Genomic DNA, 19844 nt, shown 5'->3' with positions numbered 1-19844 from the left:
CCTCAGCAACTGTCTTCTTCCACCTGGAACAGCGCCCGCTGCTAGCACGCTCACGGGCCGTTCCGTTCCTCCCCGACACTGCCATCTAATTAGACTACATCTGCATCACGTTCCTCCGCAGCATCCCAGAGCAGCGGGTCAGGCTGTACTCCGTTACCGGACGAGCCCAACTTTCACTTCCATACGATAGGAGCTATCGTATGTTATCCATCAGGTACGCGCCCCATTTTGAGAGCAAATTTCCGAGAGGGGGAAGACGGGGAAACGATTTCGAAGCTAGCTAGCTGCTAGCACAAAACGCTTACAAAACATTTGAAGCGATCGCAAAAAGGGGAACAGATAATTTTGACTCAGGTCTACTGAGCTGCATTACCCTATCAGATGCTGTAGCACGAGTGACGAATGTCTGAAGTGCAGCTGTGGCACGTGGGGTGCTAGCGCGACGCGAACGATGGCACCGCTGCTCAAGCCCTCAAAGGCGTAACCCAAGACCGAGTCCTTCCATTTGGTACGTAGGAACTTTCTCACGTGGTGACGAGATTGCGCCTGCGCCGCGAGTTTCCCGCGCCCGATCTCACCCTACTCTCGCTGGTGTTTCCCTTCTGTATATAAAAACAACTACAATGAGGTGTTACGCCAACTTTCAGGGGCTGCTGTACAGCTGAGCACCTCCAAACCTGTAAAAACAAACCGAACGCTAAAGGAAGATCTGTTAGGCTAACAACACGCGCCTCGTCAAACGCTCCAGAAAGATCGACTAGGCTAACACTGTCTCCCTCATCTAGCCCTGCCGATCTTCCTGAGAACCTCAGAACCTTCTCCTTACGCTAGCGAAACAACCGAGTGAGACTTCATTCTGTACCGACACCGGGAACGTCCTCTCCCTGCAGTCACGCTACCATTAAGACCTCGTCCAAAAAGTGTAACCGTAGGAGACGCGGAGGCTTTTAAGGCATTGTAAACGCAAAGGCGTGAGATTTGTTACGGAGTAGCTCCTTCCAAGAACGTTTCATCTGTTCGTACACGCCTACCGTCCCGATGTGCCCGAACGCTCTGCTCTCCCTACTATCTCAGCGCATCTATTACTTACGTACATTCTGAGTCCATTTCCCATTGATTTATGCAACATGCGTGAACCCAAGCTGCAGTTTTGGCTAAGGAAAATGTATGGTTCGAGTCCCAGCCCTCCTACCCCTCCCGTCCGCCCCCCGAAGAAAAACAACCCCAACAACAAGGACCAAAAACCGATATCCACGTCATGCGACGTCAGCCGTGGCTCCACTAACGGCAAAAGGATGTTGCTTCAGGGGAAGCTGTGAAATACTAAACCAGAATCTGCCGCTAATAAGCTGTTCTAGATGGCTCTGACTGCAACTGCAGCTGCTGCTCATTCGCCTTGGCAGCTGAACGCCGGCATCTGCCATTTATCTCCGTACGGAAAGGGAAGTTTTCACTGCAGCACGACGCTGCGCTGCTACTTCACAAAAGACGCGCTCAGGCGGGTTATAACTGCGTCTCCAACTCTTACAAGCACCTCCTCGGCCGTCAACCGCACACCTGAGAAGTGCGGAGATGAAGTGATAAAAATTCCTACGCCAATTAAAATAACCTTCTAGGTCAGGGAAACTCTCTACTTCCTCGCCCGAATCTCCGCTCTTCCCGAAAGGAACGAGGAACTGATCCGAAAGCATCCCTTCTGAGGCGCAACAGACGCCTTTGCAAGTCTCGGGGGGAATCGGAATGGATATGTAGATGAGGATTCTGGAAGGCCCGTACAAATATCCTTTCCCGCTTGCATCGTGAAGGATGACGATCCCGCTTTGAGTTCATCTATTTCGATGCAAAAACAGGCGGGGAACAAGTAAAGCGCACGATCCCGTTTACAGGCGGCATCCAAACCGCATCTGGAAAAAACAAAATCGCTCGACGCTAGTCACGGACCGTTTAAGAAAGTGAGCATTTATCTGCCTCCAGCTAAGCGTCAGAAGCCAAGGGAACGGCAGCCATACTCAAAGAGGCGAGGCCAAGAGCTCGCAGCTCGCGTAGGCAAGACTGAACCATCTTCGGTGGTTGCAGAAGGCATGCAGTCCGAGTATCTCAGGCCACAGAAAAGACCGAGATCTAGACGTTAAAGAGCAATTGGAGGCTCTACAGGCATTCTAGACCTCTGAAGCCCGGCGGATTAAATAGACAAATACAGCGATACAACATATATTTCCCACGTGAACTACGCCACAAACATACGAGAGGATCATCTGACCGAGAAAAGAAAGGGTTGCCGAACGCGCAAGCAAAAACTGACGCAACTACAAACCTCAGGATTTGCGACCTTCCCAGATTTGCGACCTGTACCATCGATCACTGACATCTGTTACGTGGTAGAGGAAGGCTGCGTATCCACACGACGGATACTCTCTGACCGAACTCCTGCAGCAAAGAAGGCACTCGCTTTGTAAGCTGTAGTTTATTTTCTGCTCTGCTTTAGGATAAACCTATTAAAAAAACAACATTCGGGGACGTATCTATATTATTAACACAGTAGACTCGCGGAACGTAGCTCGACTCGGAAAATAATCTTCCACGGAAAACCGGTGGAACGAAAAAGCCAAGCGGAAAAGCATTCTGAGTTATAGGACTAGCCAGACATTCAGTATTGACGTAATTCGTTTGCGCCTTATACTCGACATCCGCCCATCGGCAGTGACGCGATCAGCGTAACCCGACAGCGTAGTAAGCCGACCCTGAGCTGCGCTCCTGGGAACCCGTTCGTTTTCAAAGTACAACAGAGATTGGTTTAAATATTCACACGAGTGTTTTTCAAAACGTTTTATTGCATCGTATTTGGTACCTTATGTTTGACAAAGGAAATTACATCTGTAACTGCAGGAATAAGAAGCTGGTCTGTTATTGAAAAAAAATCTTGGGCCCCTTAAAAGTTACAAAGTCTCGGGCTTGCCTGAAACAACTGAGCAAGAAATATATTCTTAGAAATGTAGGGCTTCAAGTATTACAAACCTGTGACACTGTGGAAAAGTTCCAGAGGTATCTAAACTGCAGCACTTTTTTTTTTTTCTGCATAACGTGAACAAGGCCTGCTGAGGTTTTAAACTATTAGTCTCTTGATCGCTCAAAACGGTAGTCGGGAGTTCTCCTCTTGGCAACGTCAAGCCATAGTATGTTCTCATTTTGCTTTCGCTCTACGTGAAAAACGCGTGCTATCTTTCCTAATTAGTTGGTGCCACATCACAGTGCGTAATTTTATTTGGTTCTTGCATTACAGTTTTAACAAGCTCGGCCAACCTATTCGGACAGGCGCATCTCCTAACCAGCGACGTGATTTCTTCTCCCCGCCCCGCCTCCCCTCTTTCATTCAGAGAAATCGTTTCAACGGGTTCCCTGGGTTCCCTCGGTTAAAAACTGTGGTGCAAGAACACCAAACTGATCGTGTACAGTGAATTTCAGAGACGCAACGAGCTTATGGAACACACTACGTTTCTTAATTCGGCTTGGTATCCGTACGTCCCAGCATCCGCAACGTACCGCGGATGTTGCGGGTTTCTCTCTGTTTATTCTGATTTCACATTGCATACTTCCTATGGACTGAATCATCCCCGCATCAAAATCAGTCAGATGCTAAAGCCCCAACAACTCTTTGTGCTCAGTGAAAGAATCCAGTGCTAAAACAGCATTTTCGCTGTCTGAGATAACAGTAATCTCACAAGACAAATTTAAAGTAATATTTCTGCCACACACCTGCTCCGAAGGCTCCGCGCCTCCAGATTTCATATAAATTAGTTTAAAAACATGGGTAGGTAGGTAAGGACGAGGGTTGTTGTTTTTTGTTTTTTTTTCTCTTCAATTTTAGCAGCTTTTAATTTTTAAGAAACCAAACAACCTATATCCAGTAATACGTTAGATATTTTATATATATACTTTGTCAGCAGGATAAAAAAAAAAACGTAAAACTATTTGAAGGCAACAGTTTTTTTCCCTTCCGTTCTCCGTGTAAGTTAGAACAATTCAGCAGGTGCGTGACAAAAATATTATACGCCAGATATGGTCCAATGTCATTTTTTTCCAATACAGTTGTTCATATTTCATTGGCCAGTTCTTCAGGTTCTGCAGAACTATCTCCGTTAACTGTGATCTTCATATCCTCTTCATAACCAGGGGGCATGAAAGCCAAAGCGTAAGGGAAAAGCTTATGACAATTTGCTCTGTAAGTTTCAGATGCTTCTTTACAGTCTCCAAGGCTACCGTCACATAAAGCTTCTAATACCTCCATACAAGTCTAATTAAAGAGAAAAATAGAGAAACGTTACCGACTCTTCAACGTTCACCCGAGCACTCACAAACAAACCGCGAATCCCGAGAGCTGTTTTCAGGTGTCCGCCACCACCGAGGGACTTTTTTCTAGCTAGCGGCAGCACGATGTAGCGGCGTAGCTTCCTCTGAAATGATGCGCTTTCAAGGGATTTAAGCAGCAGCTGGGAAGCTCAGCTGAAGGCAAATATTCTCATTCGTCACCTATAACTCATTTTCCTGAAACTACTCTTTCTCACTGCTCGGCAAGCGGGCTTATCGGCAAGCAAAGGCGCCTCGACTGAGGTCCCCCCCAAGACTTTTTTTGGACGCACTAAGCGTTTCAGCAATACGTGACATAAATGCACATTTCTATATTCTAGAACCCATTTTTCGTTTGTTAAAATACACCACGTTTTCCTAAAATGTACTTTGGTGAATGTACCTTCATACAGCAATCGGAAGAACCGTGGAATGCAGTTAAAACGTAAAAAACGCGCTAAGTGAATAAACCCAACTCCAGGCGGTCCCATTCCTGACAGTGCAAACCTTTTTACCCACATTCGAGGGTGCGTGACTTACTGTGCGTGGCTGCAACTACTGAACGGAACCGCAACCTGGGTTTTTCACGTCCTGCACCTTTATTTGCACTTTTGTATCCACGTAACGATTTAGAAGAGGAAAAGGAGGTTGCCTGCTTTTATGGTTTTGTTTCAATGTCATTTGCAAACGTGAGAGGCTGAGCTTCCAGAGAGCTCGTCAGCATTCGGCATCCTTCCACCTCGCACAGCTATTCTTTTCCCACTCCTCAGGAACTTACTATAGCTTTTAGTTGCTCTGTGTTGAGGGTGACTGCTTTGTCCCCCTCGCTATGGCGGCCTGAAGTTCTCTTCGACAAGCCCTGTACTGCCCTGCGTGAGCTCTGCGCCACACGAGAATATACAGGAGGTCACGTATATCTCATTTAACATCTGCAACGTGCCCAGAGACATGTGATCCCTACTGCACATCAAACGTCACTTCCTTGCTTATGAGAACGCGTTTCGAGGTATGTCTATCCCCCCTTCAGATCCTGATTTTAAAGGGCACTTCCACTGGAGAAATAACACGGTTTCTGCCTAGCTATTTATTACACGACGCGTGCAAAACGGAGAAATTTTCGGTGCCGATGACCCCGACGGCCCTTTCTCTCACGTGACAACCCACGCTCCCTAACATCAAGCGCAGCAATCATTTCACCTTCCTCTTACCTCTGTAGCGTGCACAAAGCTTTTGTAGACAGAGAAGCAGTACTAGTTCACAATTTATGTCTGTTACCTGAAGATTTCTGTTAATGAGGGATTCGTCCAGGGTCATCGCCAGCTCCACCGCTCTTTTCTGACTGGAAGGATCTAAATAGTACATCATTCTGGCAGCTACAAGAAGAAACACGAGCTTCAACATTCAACGGAAAACCAAAAATTTATTATAAGCAAACATAAAGTAGAGATAGACAGTGTGACTAATAGGCAGTATTACCGTAGATCTGCAGTAGCAGCTCAAAATAACACAATGTGAAGCATTACAGATGATACCTGAGCAGTTAGGAGGGCAGCTGTTATTAAACGCTAGACAAAGCACTGAAACCAGTAGGTCGCTTCTATCCTGCAGGATAGGAGCGTTTGGCAGCAAACCGTACGGACAACAAAGAGAACCCATCGGATCCGCTGCAACAGACCACGGCTCCTTCTAGCAGCAGCGCTCCTATTTCTGGGGCGCAAAAGACATCAGTGCACTGAAACCCATTACAACACGATCGTAGCACAGAATAGAGACGCAACCGAGCAGAAGCTCCGAGTCCCACACGAGGGCTGCTTGGAACTCAGACGTCGGAGAGGGCACCGAGAATGAACTCGCTATTCACTGAGGCCAGGTCGACTCGCGGAGCCGAGACAGCAACGCTGACCCCTTGGCGCCTTACATCCCGCTTTCCCACTATAACACTGCAATACCTGATTGCGGGTACTCAGCACGCTTCTCGACAGTCAGTCTCTTCGAAGACACGTATTAGAAAACTTCACAACTCTGACCCCAGGCGAGGGATAGCATTCCGCACGGAATGAGCAGTTTGTACGCGGCTGGTGCAGGCAGCGAGAGGACGCTGCCAGATCAAAGAGAACACAGAAGCCGGGCAGGAAAAGGAAAAAGGCAAAATACCTGATAACCTATGCGGTAGCGAGTCATAGTTCTTCTTAAGAAAAGCTTCATTGAAGTTCTTTGGATTAGTTGCTCCAAAAAGCCGATTCATCTCTTGGTTCAACACTGTTCTAACTGCATCAGGCAGATCCTTACTTTCAGACACTAACGAAGAGGAAAAACAAGTTAAACCGGAGGTAATCGCAGTCAAATCCACTTCATGTTTTTATTTTTGTGAAATTCGCATTATTGGCACGATTGAAAAGGACATATCTCAAAGGAAGATGCATAAAATAAGGTAAGTAACCAGGACTGCTTGGAAAAAGCTGAGATAACAGTTTTCTGACGCGCAGAAAAAAGCCGAAGCCATTTACTCCGATACATTGTCTATCTTGCTGATTAAAGGCTATTAGGCTCAAAGACTGAGACGAGAAAAGTCTCTTCGTAAATATATCTGGTCCTTAGCCATCGAGACGAAGAAACACTTCCGGGGAAGGGAGAAAAGCCTTCCAGTCATCCAGCGCAAAAAAAGACGCGATTCTACTCCTTCTCCTTACGCTGACGCAACTGAGAGCACAGAAGCCACGTCACTCATTCTGCGGTTTCCATTTGCTTCTCTGGCTCTCGCAGGGACTCACCGCATTGCTCACAGTTGGAAAGATACTAACTAGCACTCGTTCAAAGACTAACTGGATCCAGCCGCAGTTACGCTAAAGATACCTAATTTAACATATAGTCAGATGCTTGAAAAGCTTTCTAATGTTATTACTAATTATTTTGCGTTAACGATGCTAACAGTTTGTAAACTAAGAACCAATGACCGTATGCAGGTTAGGCATCATCTGGAAGCACAGACAGATGAAGTCATGCCCAACAGATACGAACCGCTGCTGAAGAGATGAATCATACACTCGTGAAGCCAAGGATGACTGGAGTCGATAGCAAAAGCTCTCTTCACAGACTGAAGCATCAGAAGGAACTTCTCTGGAAAAGAAAGAATTGGCAAACGGTCAAGAAAACGTAGCTGACACACAACGCCGTACGCTGCAGGAAAACTTAACGTCTGGAATTAGGATGATCGGAGCAAATTAAAGGTGAGCGTTCCACAGGAACCGTTTCTTCTGCAATACACATTCATTTAGCCAGTGATTTAGACCTGTTAAACTAGGAAGTAAACTTGAAGTTAACTAGTTCATAAAGCATAATATTTAACTGATGCTAATATTCAACTGATTCTAAAGCTGAGCGCTTCAAAGGACTCCTTAGCAAGCGTGCATCGCTTCTACACGCTGTGTGTTCCGCAGACTTGTGATGCAAACGAGTAACGAGGGCAACTGCAGGCTGGGAGAATTAGTTTTACAGCCCAACAGCTTTACGAGCAGCAAAAAAACCAGATAACCAGCAAGCGTTCCAACTCTGCATTCTTCACAGAATGCTAATGGCTACGTTGTTTGCACAATGAATCGTTACGTCTCCGCAGGGTCTGATTCCTCAATAGCCCAACGCGTGGCTCTTCAAGTCCTACGTTAGAATCCAAACGAACACGTTGCTTTATTCCGCCACAGCTCTTACCTACCTTTTCGAAAATAAATCTCGAAGGCAAAGAGATGCGTCTCTATTTTGTTCTTCACTAAATTCTTCAGGGGGGTTAAAAATTTAATGGCTTCTTCCAAAGGTGCTTCAACCTACAGATTCCGGGAAGGACATACAAGTAAGACATTAACAAGTCTCTCACAAGTCAAGCTGCATCAGACGGTTACCCTCAAACCGTAATGCACGTGATGCTTAGCACCTGTTATAAATTGTGCTTATTCTCCTCCGTGTCTGAACACGGACCGTCAACTCTGACTGCTTCGCGACGCTTACAAATCGTATTTTCCTATTAAGATACATCTTGGCCTTCTGTCATATATCAGAAGTAACAACAATTGCGGCTGAACCTGCACAGTCGTGTGCCGAAAGCTACGCACGCAGGCCTAAAACGTCGATAAATAATTGATTTGTGCTCGTTCCTGACAGAGCCTGTTCAAGCGAGCTGCAGGCAGGTTCCGGACAGCTGCCGGCTCGTGGCAACGTTCCCACCTAAGACATTAATGACGGGTTAGAAGTAACTAGCTACCGACATCGGTCAGCGGCTCTTAGCTAGCACAACTCTGTAATGGCTGGCTTAAACACAAATAAATTTGGTTCATTTGGACTCCTTACAAACGGACCTCTTGCATTAAAAGATTAAGGATCATTAGAACAAGAAAATTCTGCTGTCCCGTGTAAATTCTAATAAAATTCATAGAATCCTAGAATCACAAGGTTGGAAAAGACCTACAAGGTCACCTAGCGCAACTGTCAACAAACATAAGTTGTCTGTCTGTAATGCTCTTGCAACGTTGAAGCAATTGGCTTCATTAAGCTGCACAAGGAAACGCCGAAGATGGTGACAGACGCCTCGCAGAGCTCTCGCTAATCACAGACTCTATCAGTTCTCGTTATCAAAACTTAATGGTTTGCACATGCTGCTGGGAGCTCACGTAAGCGAGTGGCAACTCCACACTTAAAAACTGTTCAGAACACACCAGTCCCATTCCAAAGCTACGTGCTTAACGCCAAAGTAACGTATCAGCCGCCAAGGAAATCTGGTTTCCACTGTGCCGGGAAAACCGTTTGCAAGTGACCAACAACGTCAAAAATGGTATTTCAGTCCTGACAACCAACCGTATCTGGAGCTCTCTAAAGCACGATTCCGATACTAAATATGGAATATAATTTGCAAAGATATGTCAAAGGAACGCACTATACAGCTGTAACTATTCCCTATAACTTGAGGACAGCTTAGGTTTTCACAACATATCCCATCACATCCTCTGCTCCAGAGCACGCCATTGAAACCAGTTCAATCTCAACGAGCATCACAATTAGAGCTGCTTCTTGCAATACAGTGGGAGTAGTTAAGTTTCTCGAGTCCCTTGGTTCCTGGCTGTAAATTACACTTTGTCTGCTTTCCAGTACGCCCCGCAAAAGCCAATAATATTCATCGCACCTGCAAAGTGAAAATACTGGATTCCCAATCCAGCAATACTCGGACGCTGTACTGCCGTGAGTAAAGCATTTTTGCTGTCAGTTTTCCCGGTATCTTCCCCCACCTTTTTTTCCAAATATTTTCCTGCTCCTTCCGGACACGTTATCTCAACAACCTTCTAAAAGGTTGTTGCGACCCTTTCTGACCCTCCTGCAGAGGGATGCTTCCTACTCCCGATTTCAAAATTCACCTCGCTCTAGTCGACTGCTGTTTCTAAACAGCTTCTTCCAACTTTCCTTCCACATTCAAAACAAACGCGATTAAATGCTGTTAAAGCGACCTGTGCCTTTACGCCTCCTTCTCCACAAAGCGTCAATGCTTATTAACTCAAAACTTAATATGAGCCACGACGAGTCCAAAAGCAATCAGGTTACATACGGATGTGCACCTGTTCAGCTATCAATAGGGTACCGTCAGCAAACACACAAAGAAGCTTTCACCCGAACCAAGAGCCCGTGACTTCAATTGCGACCTTGGAAAACTAGGCACAAAAGCAGTCATTTTATTAAACTGTTCACAGTATTCCCGCCAAACCGTTCCTGGCAAATAGGTTTTACGATGTAATTTTTTTTAACGCTGCCCGCAAAAAGCAGGTAGGCGCAAAATAACCAGGTTGTCAGAATGGCTTTCAAATGGTCTGCAAGCTCACAGCAACTTCCCGTAAATTTTGGCTTAATGCGACATTAGTAAATACCTTGGCCAATTTCTCAGGAATCAGTTCTTCTTTCGGGCCTCCGATTTCTTCATCGTCGTCATCTTTCTTCTTTTTCTGATTCCTCTGTTGCTTCTCTTTCTCAGCATTCTTCTTCTCCTCCTCCAGCTGTGCTTTCTTCTGTGCTCTTCTCTGCTTATTTCGTAGCTTCTTTAGCTCCTTATCAGACATATTTGCTGTATATAGAGAAAGGGCAAAACGGACAACATCGATGCGCAACGTTAATGAGTGTCAAGTGTCAGGTGCCACCGACTTTTAAACCACATCTACTAACCACTGACGCCGCTATTAAAATTTTAAAAGTTTGTTTAGTAGAGAGATTATTTATAGTCTACGCTGTTATTTCTTTTGTGAAATGAGGGCAACAGGGGTTTGAACAATTAGAGCAAGCTGACGGCAAGACTAAGTCGTTACCAAATGACTTCAGCGTCAGGAATAAAAGCTCACGCCGACACAAACTGATTTCTTCCTTAGGCATCCGTAACAAAGAAATTATATTTAAGGTATTAAATAGCGTAACAAAAACAAGTTGAATGATCATACTGCGACGTAGAAACCTCCAGCTTTGCTTTTCGTGTCCTACCAATACCTTACACTTGTCTCACAGTCAGATCCCGCCCTCCCTCCAATTAAAGCACAGAGAAATCATTGAAAATGCATCAGAAAGCAGCTACACGGAATTCGGCAACGCTCCTGCTCGTCTTCGTATGAACCCAAATCCACGTAAATGAACAGGAAACGGGAAATCTTCTACCTGGACGAGTTCTTCTCTAAGTATTCAAAAGCCTTATTTCGTAGCGCTAGAAGCGCCCCAAGCCGCAACCACTGAAGTTGCTCTCCCTCTAATGAGAAGACGGGCCGAAAAGAAATTAAAGACTTAAACTTCTTTTAAATTAACAGCAAGAGATGGCTACATTTAACCCGCTAGCCATTTCACTGCGTGCCGATTTTTACGTGCATCTTCTTCTTCGATCTGTCACAGATGAACAACCGTGAGATTTCAATGTTTTGTCAGCTGTTTCCTAACAGAAATGCTTTCACTTAAGAATTACAACTGTTACTACAAAAAACAAAAATCACTGATTTTTTCCTACTAGATACAAACTTATATTTGATTAACTGTCTGTAGAATATTTACTTTTACTTCCAGGACAACTTACTGTTTGAGTTAAACGCTTCTATTTGGTTACAATAACAAACTTGCAGTTGGCAACCGTAGAAGGGTTGGGCCCTCTTAAAATATTCACCGATCAGTGAAACTTAAATGAATCCGGAGGGTTGAATACCTGTATCGGCCTCGTGCTCTTTATTTTCATCTGTTAAGGGATTATCGTGAAGTTTCAAATATATCTCTATGGCAATCCGTGCCGCTTTGAAGTAGAATGGATGTTGTCGAAGTACATCTTCTAGCTTTAACAAGTCCACGTAAGACCTAAGAGTAATCTTCCTCATGCAGTAAGTGTGGAAGTCAAACTGGTCGTCTGTGATTTCTACAAAATGCTAACACAACACAACGTCATTTAGCAAGCGTTAATCACGTACTAAACTTGACTTGGCCCGCTTCCCTCCCCTCCAAAAGGAATAATTTAGTAGAAGACTGCTGCTGACGCTAACTTTTCCGAGTGTGAATTAAAAAAAGCAAAAATGTCATGGTAAAAAAAAGACAAAACCGCCAAAACAGAAGACATCCTAGGTCAGAACCGAATCGTCCAGCCCACAGCATCTCAGCTGTAACAACCCTCTCACAACGTGAACTTTAAGAGATGATCCTGCCTTGATTGCTAACAAGTGACACTCGAATTTTTCTTTTATTAACTCATTTCATTTTTTCATTTCGTACTTCTGACTTCCATCAACTACTGTGGCAATTAATTCCACGTGGCGTGGCACGAGAAAGTACTTGCTCTTGTTCTGTTTCCTCAGCGTCACTCAACGCGTTTGTTTCAGGGAAAGTCACTCCCCTCTTCCACTTGCCAATGTATTTATGATCTCGTACAGCTGCTGCTTGTGAAACTGAGGATGAAATACTAGGTGTGACAAGCTAAGTGCACTCCCCTCGTGTAGAAACTATTCCATAGCTTATGTTCTACCGGCTCTTTTTTAAAAAGAGCAACGTATGATAATCAAATGTAAACTACGGATTTCCATAACGGAAGGAAAAGTAATTCCCAACACCGTTAGTCCTTTCAGCCAATTTTCAGCCAGTCCTCTACATCAGCACAGATTCTGGAAAACTGCTCCGCAATTTCTCTCCCGAGCAGCAGTAATTCACAGCAGACAGGCAAAGTGCTCTTCTAGTCCCTCCTTCCCCAACTAGACACGTTTCTTTAAACGGTTTGTGCCAACAGAATGTGGTCTTGGCCACTGTTTGGGAATCACGTTCACGGTATTTCCTGTGAGCTGCTACAAATAAGTTCTGCCAGCAGAGAAGCGTCAGCGATGAAACATTAAGTGTCTCCTTTTGAAAAGATGCGTTGCTTCCTGCTACTCCTCCTTTCCAAGTACTTCACACCCTCAGCTATCTTGTCATGTTAATACGCTTACCTGCTTGAAAAACAAATAAAACATGATACGGCTGTGGGTTGCTGTCGTCGTTTAATTTTGGGAATCTGCACATCCCAAACTTCTTTTGTTCGCTTACAGTGGATGTGCATTTGACGTGCAAGGTTTTATCCCTCTGATTTTGGATAATATTTCTACTTTAAGAAGTTTCCATACTTCTAAAAGTTTCCCTTTCAATCTGTAGCTTAGTCTTAGCCTTTATTTTGAAAGGAGAAGATGCTAGAATGAAAATAATGAACGCTGTTTTTGACAGTTTCCTGTTCCTCCCCGGATCTTTACAATACTTCATATACTCTAACACACTGCTATCTAATTTTAAGGTGAAAATATCCTTTTTATCAGCTCCCCGGCGTCCAACGAGAAACAAAAATCACTCCGAGAGCTACACGAAGTACACGCTTACTGCTCGACAAGGAAACATACCAGCAATGTAAATTTCAGCTAGTACTTTTCAACCCAGCCAGTCTGACTAGATACGTACTCTCTCAATTTCGTGGCATTTCTTAAGTGCTTCTCCGAATTTATTCATCGCTTTGTAAGCCTGCGCACATTCTGTCTGAAACCACATGCACTGCATCTCATTCAAGTTCTCCACTGCCGAGGTTCCTTCCTACAAGCAAAAACAGCGTTGTTAAAAAACACATCTCAATTAGTTAATCAGTTAAAAGCGCAAGTGAAAAGGCCAGGGGAACGCTAAATTTCAACAGTGAGGTCCTCAAAGTACCGACGCTGCCGTAATACAAATTATTCCTTAATATACATTAATGTATTCCTTTTGTGCATTTGCACTCCGATAAAAGCTTTGCTGCACCACTGCCATTGACGTGGTCCCATATTTCCACGGCATTATCTGTCTCCTTCACGCACAACGCTGCGTCAAGCAATGGGCAAGACGGATTTGCCTCGCCCGTTAATCAGGTCTCCGAAGTGAAGGACACTACTCCTCTACGCTTCTATTTTCAGAAGACTCAAACATGCAGTGAATAGACACGTAGTGACCACTTAGCTGCGATATCCTCACTGTAAGGATAGCAAAGGCACTCATTCAATTGCTTTTAATACCGTGTGCGAGTCTATCGCATTGCTAAAGCAAAGCAGTACCAGTAGTTTTGATGATTTCTGATACAGAAATGCTCGCGACTGTCTGTCTCATCTGGTATTTGTATGTACTTGCACAGATCTGTAGAACTGACGTGCCTTTCAAGGTCAACACCAGTTTCGGCCATTCACAAAGTTTACTCCAGTCATGCAGAAAAATAAAAAATAAAAACAAGCTAAGCAAGAACGAGCCAAGAACCAAGGCTGGGAACACGACGGATAATATTCAAATGTAAGAGTACGGAGAATGCCCCAAATGAAAAAGAAAGGCAGTCTTCCAATGAGTCGCATTTGAGCGACAAGAAATCAGAAAAACGGCCCAGGTTCCACTTCCAATAGCTTTCATTTAGGACTTTCAGAATTGTTTTTCAAGAAGCTTCTACTTGGAGCAGTAGAAACAAGATCAAAGGAAGATGAAGACCAAAAAGGGCAACGTCGTCAAGTACTAATTTTGACGTTTCCTTCCGGGCAACTACGCTTGCTTTTCTGACGTCATCTTGAAGCCGCTTAGGGCATGCAAATAAGTCAGTAGGACTGCATTCAGAATAATTTTGCACCTGTACACATAAACACGCAAACCTCCTGAGGTTAAATCATTTTTTCTCTAAGTTTCATCTGGTGTTTGCCTGCACGCCCCCCAAAAAATTTATTTTCAAAGGAAGTCCTTCGTTTTCCCTCCTAACTGCCCCCGCTCATACTACGGTACTACAGGCTTTCCTTAGTCTTCAACCAAGAGAAAAATGGGCAAGACAGAAACGATAGGGCCGGAACTAAACAACCCCATTGTTCGAGAAAGACATCAAGCGATTTTGACTTTCCTTTTTATAAAATACCTACAGCAAGATAAATAAATTTCAAAAGCAACTAACCTATGAGACATCTAACCTATTAGAATAGTTGACGGCAGGGACAAAAGCTGATGCGTGAAATTCAGTAATCCGTACGGTGCGAACTTTTCCTGACCGCTGACAGAGTAAGCAGATGCAAACAAAAAGATACCGTGTGCAGCTTCCCTTTGTGCCTACTGACCGTGGCTTTGGGGATGAAAGCTGGTCTGCAAAAAGATGGCGTTTTAGGAATGCTCTCATCCCACGGCCACACAATTTCTTCACACGAATTTCTTATTTATAGGCACGTTTGACTATTCCTAACGTATTCTGTGAGAACAAATATTAAGACCAGAGAATTTTCATCCAGATAGGGCATCCCTACTTGCATTTTCCCTACTTGGCAATGAAAAAAGGTAAAATGCTTTATCTCCGTATTTTCCGTTAATTCTAAAGAATCGTGCTGTGTAACTCAAACCGTGACGCTGACTACAACAATCAGTAAAGCCAGAAACCACAGTTCATCCGAAACTGAACCTGAGGATTGCAATAACTTTAAGTGGCAAGCTAACACAAGACTCCATACGGGATTAGGCCTATGTTATGCCAAAGAGTTATAGTTAAATGGAACCGACCCTCGTAAATTTCGAACACATTTCCTCTGCTTCTTTAATAAAGTTTGCTTTCAACATGTATTTTGCACATTTGGAGTTGATAAATCGGTCTGCCGTGTCCAAAGCCTGAGCCTCATCCATCCACCTTGCAGCTTCTTTGATATTTCCAGCATGCTTAAAGAAAAAAAGGCAAATTAAACTCAGTAAGTACACAACGCGCGCATTTTCTCCCCTCACTGCATTAATCTAATCAGTTAATTTTTTATATGTTCCCTTTTAAGTGGCTGTCCTGAGGAAAACAACATATCTTTAAAGGGGAAAAAAAACCCAAAGCAACTACTTTCTGTTCTTCTGGAGTTCCAAAGGTCTCTCAGCACAGGAAGTTCACTTAACACCGCTTGGGATAATCCCATTTTCATAGAATACCGCGCTGCAGCTGAGGAATTAGTTTCAAACAGTTAAGAAAATAAGGGTGTGTACGCGCTGTCAGGTGGAGAACATTTAGAATATCAACTACGTTCTGCAGTGAGGTTTTTATAATTCAAAACCGAATTGTAAATTGACAACGTACATTTGCAGTCCGCTTCTCCTTCACCGAATTTTAAAAATGGGCTGATTCAGACAGAATGAAAAACCCAACCGGTCCATCCATAATCTACTTTAAGAACTCACTGAAACACACTCAAACATTTTCCATGGATTCTTTGCGTCTCGCTTAAGACAAGCCGAGCATTTTGATGCTTCCTCAGTAACACCGAAGCGTAAATGCGTGTGAAAACTTTCATCGACTCAAAATAATAACCACGGATCACCAAGTGTGAGCCAGGCTTACCTTATAGATTTTTGCCTTCACAAGGAACAGCTCTATCAAAGTGGGAGTACTTTCTATAGCAGCATTTATGTATTCTAGAGCCAGCGACGGCTGCCCTATTTTATCGTAATGTTGAGCCAAATAATACTGGACCCAAAGTAAAGTGGTTGGAGGTTCTTCTTTACCGTCATCTACAGTAAGAAAAAAAAAGAGTGAGATTTTTTTGCTTCAGTTTATTCAGACAACATAGCAGAAAACAAATTCTACGCGCGTAGATGCTGAAGTTAATTGTGCCTCTCTGTCAGGCTGCCACACCAGACCTGGGAGCGTTTCCAAGCTCCAGTTAAGCTCAACACCTTTTAAGTCTGTCTAGACAACATTTGAGCACAGTTTTCTTTTCTCACACTGTGATTTCCTTTCAATGAAAGGAAGCCTGAAGTGGCGGGTCAGAAGAGTTGCGTTTGGATCCAAGTAGCCCCTCAATCGGGACAGCCAGATGAGCGGCACTGAGGCGCGCCCCACCTGTTCTTGCACAACACTGCTTTCAGGTGAAGGATAAAGCACGAAGTCCTGCTGAGCGCAACTGCTGCCCAGTAACGACATGAAGCATTTCAGCACTTGTAGCATTTAGATGCTTTCCACCCACAAAGTTGATTATTTTAAAATAAAACTGTCTGTTGACAGCTTTAAAAAAGCTTTTCTATCTCTACAGTGTCACAGTTCATTTAAGCACATCCTACGACAACTGCTATTCACAAGTCAGAAAACTGCAGTTGTGCTTCATGGTCACAGCGCTGCTGATTTTCAGATTTCTGATTTTTGTTACAGAGCACAGCACCTGGCAGGGGGAGGGAAAAAAAAAGGACCTGGATTCTGGTCCAGTCACCCGATAGGACGTAAGTTAACAAGAAATTGTACCGCTCGTTCACTTTAGGCTGGAAGAATACTGTTTATTTGAATGAAATTTAGCATCACAGCAAATATTTCACCGCAATTGCAGCAAGTTATTTCCTCAAATGGAGAAGTACGTGTATTTGAAATGCCTGGACAAATTAAAAAAGCTACCGAGTATCATTACCGTAGCCTCAGCATGACATTCAATGGAAAAACTCAAGCAACTTCTCGAGGAAGCATTACATTATTTCTGCAGAGGGAACAACTGCTTATAACTTCAGTAAAGATGTCTTTAATGTTCTTAATTTATGCTGTCATTTGAGTAATCTTCATTATCATACCGTTATAACCTACCTACTAAAATTTCAAAACCCCTTTCGTTGATAATTTACGCAGAATAGCTTTCCTAGGTATTTTCTTTTCAACATGGTTATGACAGTGACTAAAGAAACACGAAACTATCAGAGAGGACGCTACGGAGGGGGATTCTGTGAACGTAGAATCATGCCTTCCGACACAACTACATTCGTAACCTGGAAAAGGATTTCAACTCCCAAAGAACAAGTGCACAAAGAAACAAAAGAGCAACGCAAAACGGACACCGTCTCACCACCAACTCTGAACGGGAGAAATCCCTGCAGAATGCGCTACCCAATCAGTGTTGATTCAATTGTTACTTATTGATATAACACTAGCTTTCAAATTTCAGTTTTCTGAAGAATAAGCAATTCAAGCCCTGAAAACGGGATACTTGAACTCAAAACCGCAAGAGAAACGGTAACTGGAAATTTGAGTAGAGACTTCAAGTTAGACAGCTGAAATCCATTTTAAGGACGGTTGTGGTTTGGTTCTGTTTTGGTTAAGAAGGAAAAACAATCTCAAACTTCTTGCGCTTCGCTGATTCTCTGCCTCTGAATGGTCGCAAGGTTCCTACCAGGCACAACTTATTTCAAGCATGACAGTTTAGCACTCACCATTTGGGTTAAATAACCGGCAACTTCTTAGGGAGGTTTCGTAACCCACCACCAGCTCTTCAATGATTGCCACCTACACGTGCAAGACAAGACCAAAAGGAAAAACACAACAATAAAATCTGTGGGCAAGATGCTACGGCGCTTCAGTTTGAGCTGCCTGGCGGTCCCCAAACTAGTTATTCTTGGGCAGAAGGTTCTGCAGCCACCTAAAATGTCACGCATACGGGAACATACCCAGTCTCAGTTAAAAAAACAACAAGCTCCCCTCAGTTCAACTCTATAAAGTCTTCAATTATTAAGTCTTAGTTTTCTGCATTCTGCAAATGGGCACAAGGCTATGTATGCTTGTACTTTATTTTTCCGGATATACTAGGCCATAATACACAACAGTGCAGACAGTACTGAAGGAAAAAAAAATTTTTTTTTTTTTTTTTTTATCTCCCTAGTGCAGAACAGCTTTTAAGAGACATCATGTAAGAAGTGTGAGAAAAGAATCCTACCTTCTCCTTGTCTCTATATAATGATCGTAAGGTATTGAAGACTGGCGGGCAACCTTTGCTGAAATTCATCCTTAGGAACTTGTCCAGACACTCCTTAAACTTTTCACCTTGAGAGGAAAAAGACCTGTTGATTTTGTTTTATCACGCATCACTTCTCAATTGTGTACAAGTGCTGTTAGAACATCAGCGTTTAAGAAGGAAGCACTAGTGTAGATTATTAGCTGCTCGGCCAAAACGCATTTACCTGACAAAAAATTCAATGGCAATCTTCTTGGAACTAGTCCCCTCGGGTATTTAGTCCAGGCTTCCTCATAAATCTTTAGCCTCTCCATCATATTAGCTGGAACAGAACAGAACAGTTTACATTTTCTTTTTTTTTGTCAGGATGAGAAAGGGCAGAAGGAAGAGAAAGGAAACATTTGCATCTGCTTAGAAACGATGAGAATACATAGCAACGAATACACACTTTGATCATTTATAGTACTATGTGCCTTCAGGTATTAAGTACGTCTAAATCCCCCGTCCAGCAGTGTTTACAATTCTGTGCCCCTTATCTTAAAGAAGGATTCTCGTCTTACTGTTGTTATCGTGCCTTTTTCCAAAACCTGTACTACCCACGCCGCGAGATTAAGATAAAAACTATAAAAAAGAGCTGTAAGAAGTAATTCTTCTCTATCAACAATGCACGCGGAGATGACTGCCGTTTGTGTTGCTGCTGTTACAACTTCCTCCCTACAACGCATCAAATCATCACCTGGTTTAAGTGCCTTTTCGAGGCCCTTGTAGTAGGCCCAGTTTTCAGGATTTCTTTCTTGCAATCCTTTGTAGACATCAACAGCTTCTTCAAGTCTGCCAAGTTGAAGCAGGAGTTCTCCTGTGTGAAACGCAACGAATTTTAGTACGGTAACAAGAGAGTGAAGCAATGTAATATCAATAACTCCACAGCAAAAAGATAGATAATCCTCAACTCCACAAAGATGCTGACTTTAAGGAAAAAAAGATGATAGTTGTATCACAAACCAGCTGACAGATGACCTTTCACTCTAAAAATATGTGCACTTGACATAGCATTCAGTGATTCAGCCGCCATTAACTCTTGAAACTTACTTTAAAATTTAATCTGAAAAGCAAGATGCACATATTCTTTCTCAATAGTTATTTTAAGGACAGGGAATGAGAAGTACCACACGGTATTTCACGTGTACAGAGCTGCAGATCAAAGAAGAGCTCTTCAGACTGGTACCTAACGAAACTTCAGCGTTTTAAAACAAAACACTGATCTGAGTCATGAATGCTTAAGAT

The 19844-nt window shown here is 43.5% G+C and overlaps 1 protein-coding gene across 1 annotated transcript in view; it reads right to left on the bottom strand.

The window, feature by feature from the left end:
* Positions 1-4090: 4090 nt before the first annotated feature.
* The window catches only part of NAA15 (N-alpha-acetyltransferase 15, NatA auxiliary subunit), a gene marked incomplete at both ends in the record, with an annotated part of 33754 nt that continues 18000 nt past the window's right edge, over positions 4091-19844 (bottom strand). The window contains 14 exons of the mRNA XM_079534854.1: positions 4091-4291; positions 5620-5717; positions 6499-6642; positions 7363-7461; positions 8054-8162; positions 10245-10438; positions 11549-11762; positions 13306-13434; positions 15385-15537; positions 16196-16365; positions 18043-18115; positions 18543-18649; positions 18787-18882; positions 19297-19416. Of these exons, the coding sequence (XP_079390980.1) occupies positions 4091-4291; positions 5620-5717; positions 6499-6642; positions 7363-7461; positions 8054-8162; positions 10245-10438; positions 11549-11762; positions 13306-13434; positions 15385-15537; positions 16196-16365; positions 18043-18115; positions 18543-18649; positions 18787-18882; positions 19297-19416 (1907 nt within the window). The remainder of the gene's footprint in view (positions 4292-5619; positions 5718-6498; positions 6643-7362; positions 7462-8053; positions 8163-10244; positions 10439-11548; positions 11763-13305; positions 13435-15384; positions 15538-16195; positions 16366-18042; positions 18116-18542; positions 18650-18786; positions 18883-19296; positions 19417-19844) is intronic.

The sequence above is a fragment of the Tetrao urogallus genome (genome assembly GCF_951394365.1).
Source record: "Tetrao urogallus genome assembly, chromosome: 4".
NCBI lineage: Eukaryota > Metazoa > Chordata > Aves > Galliformes > Phasianidae > Tetrao > Tetrao urogallus.
The sequence above is the reverse complement of the archived record's forward strand: the minus strand, read 5'-3'. Positions and strand labels throughout refer to the sequence as shown.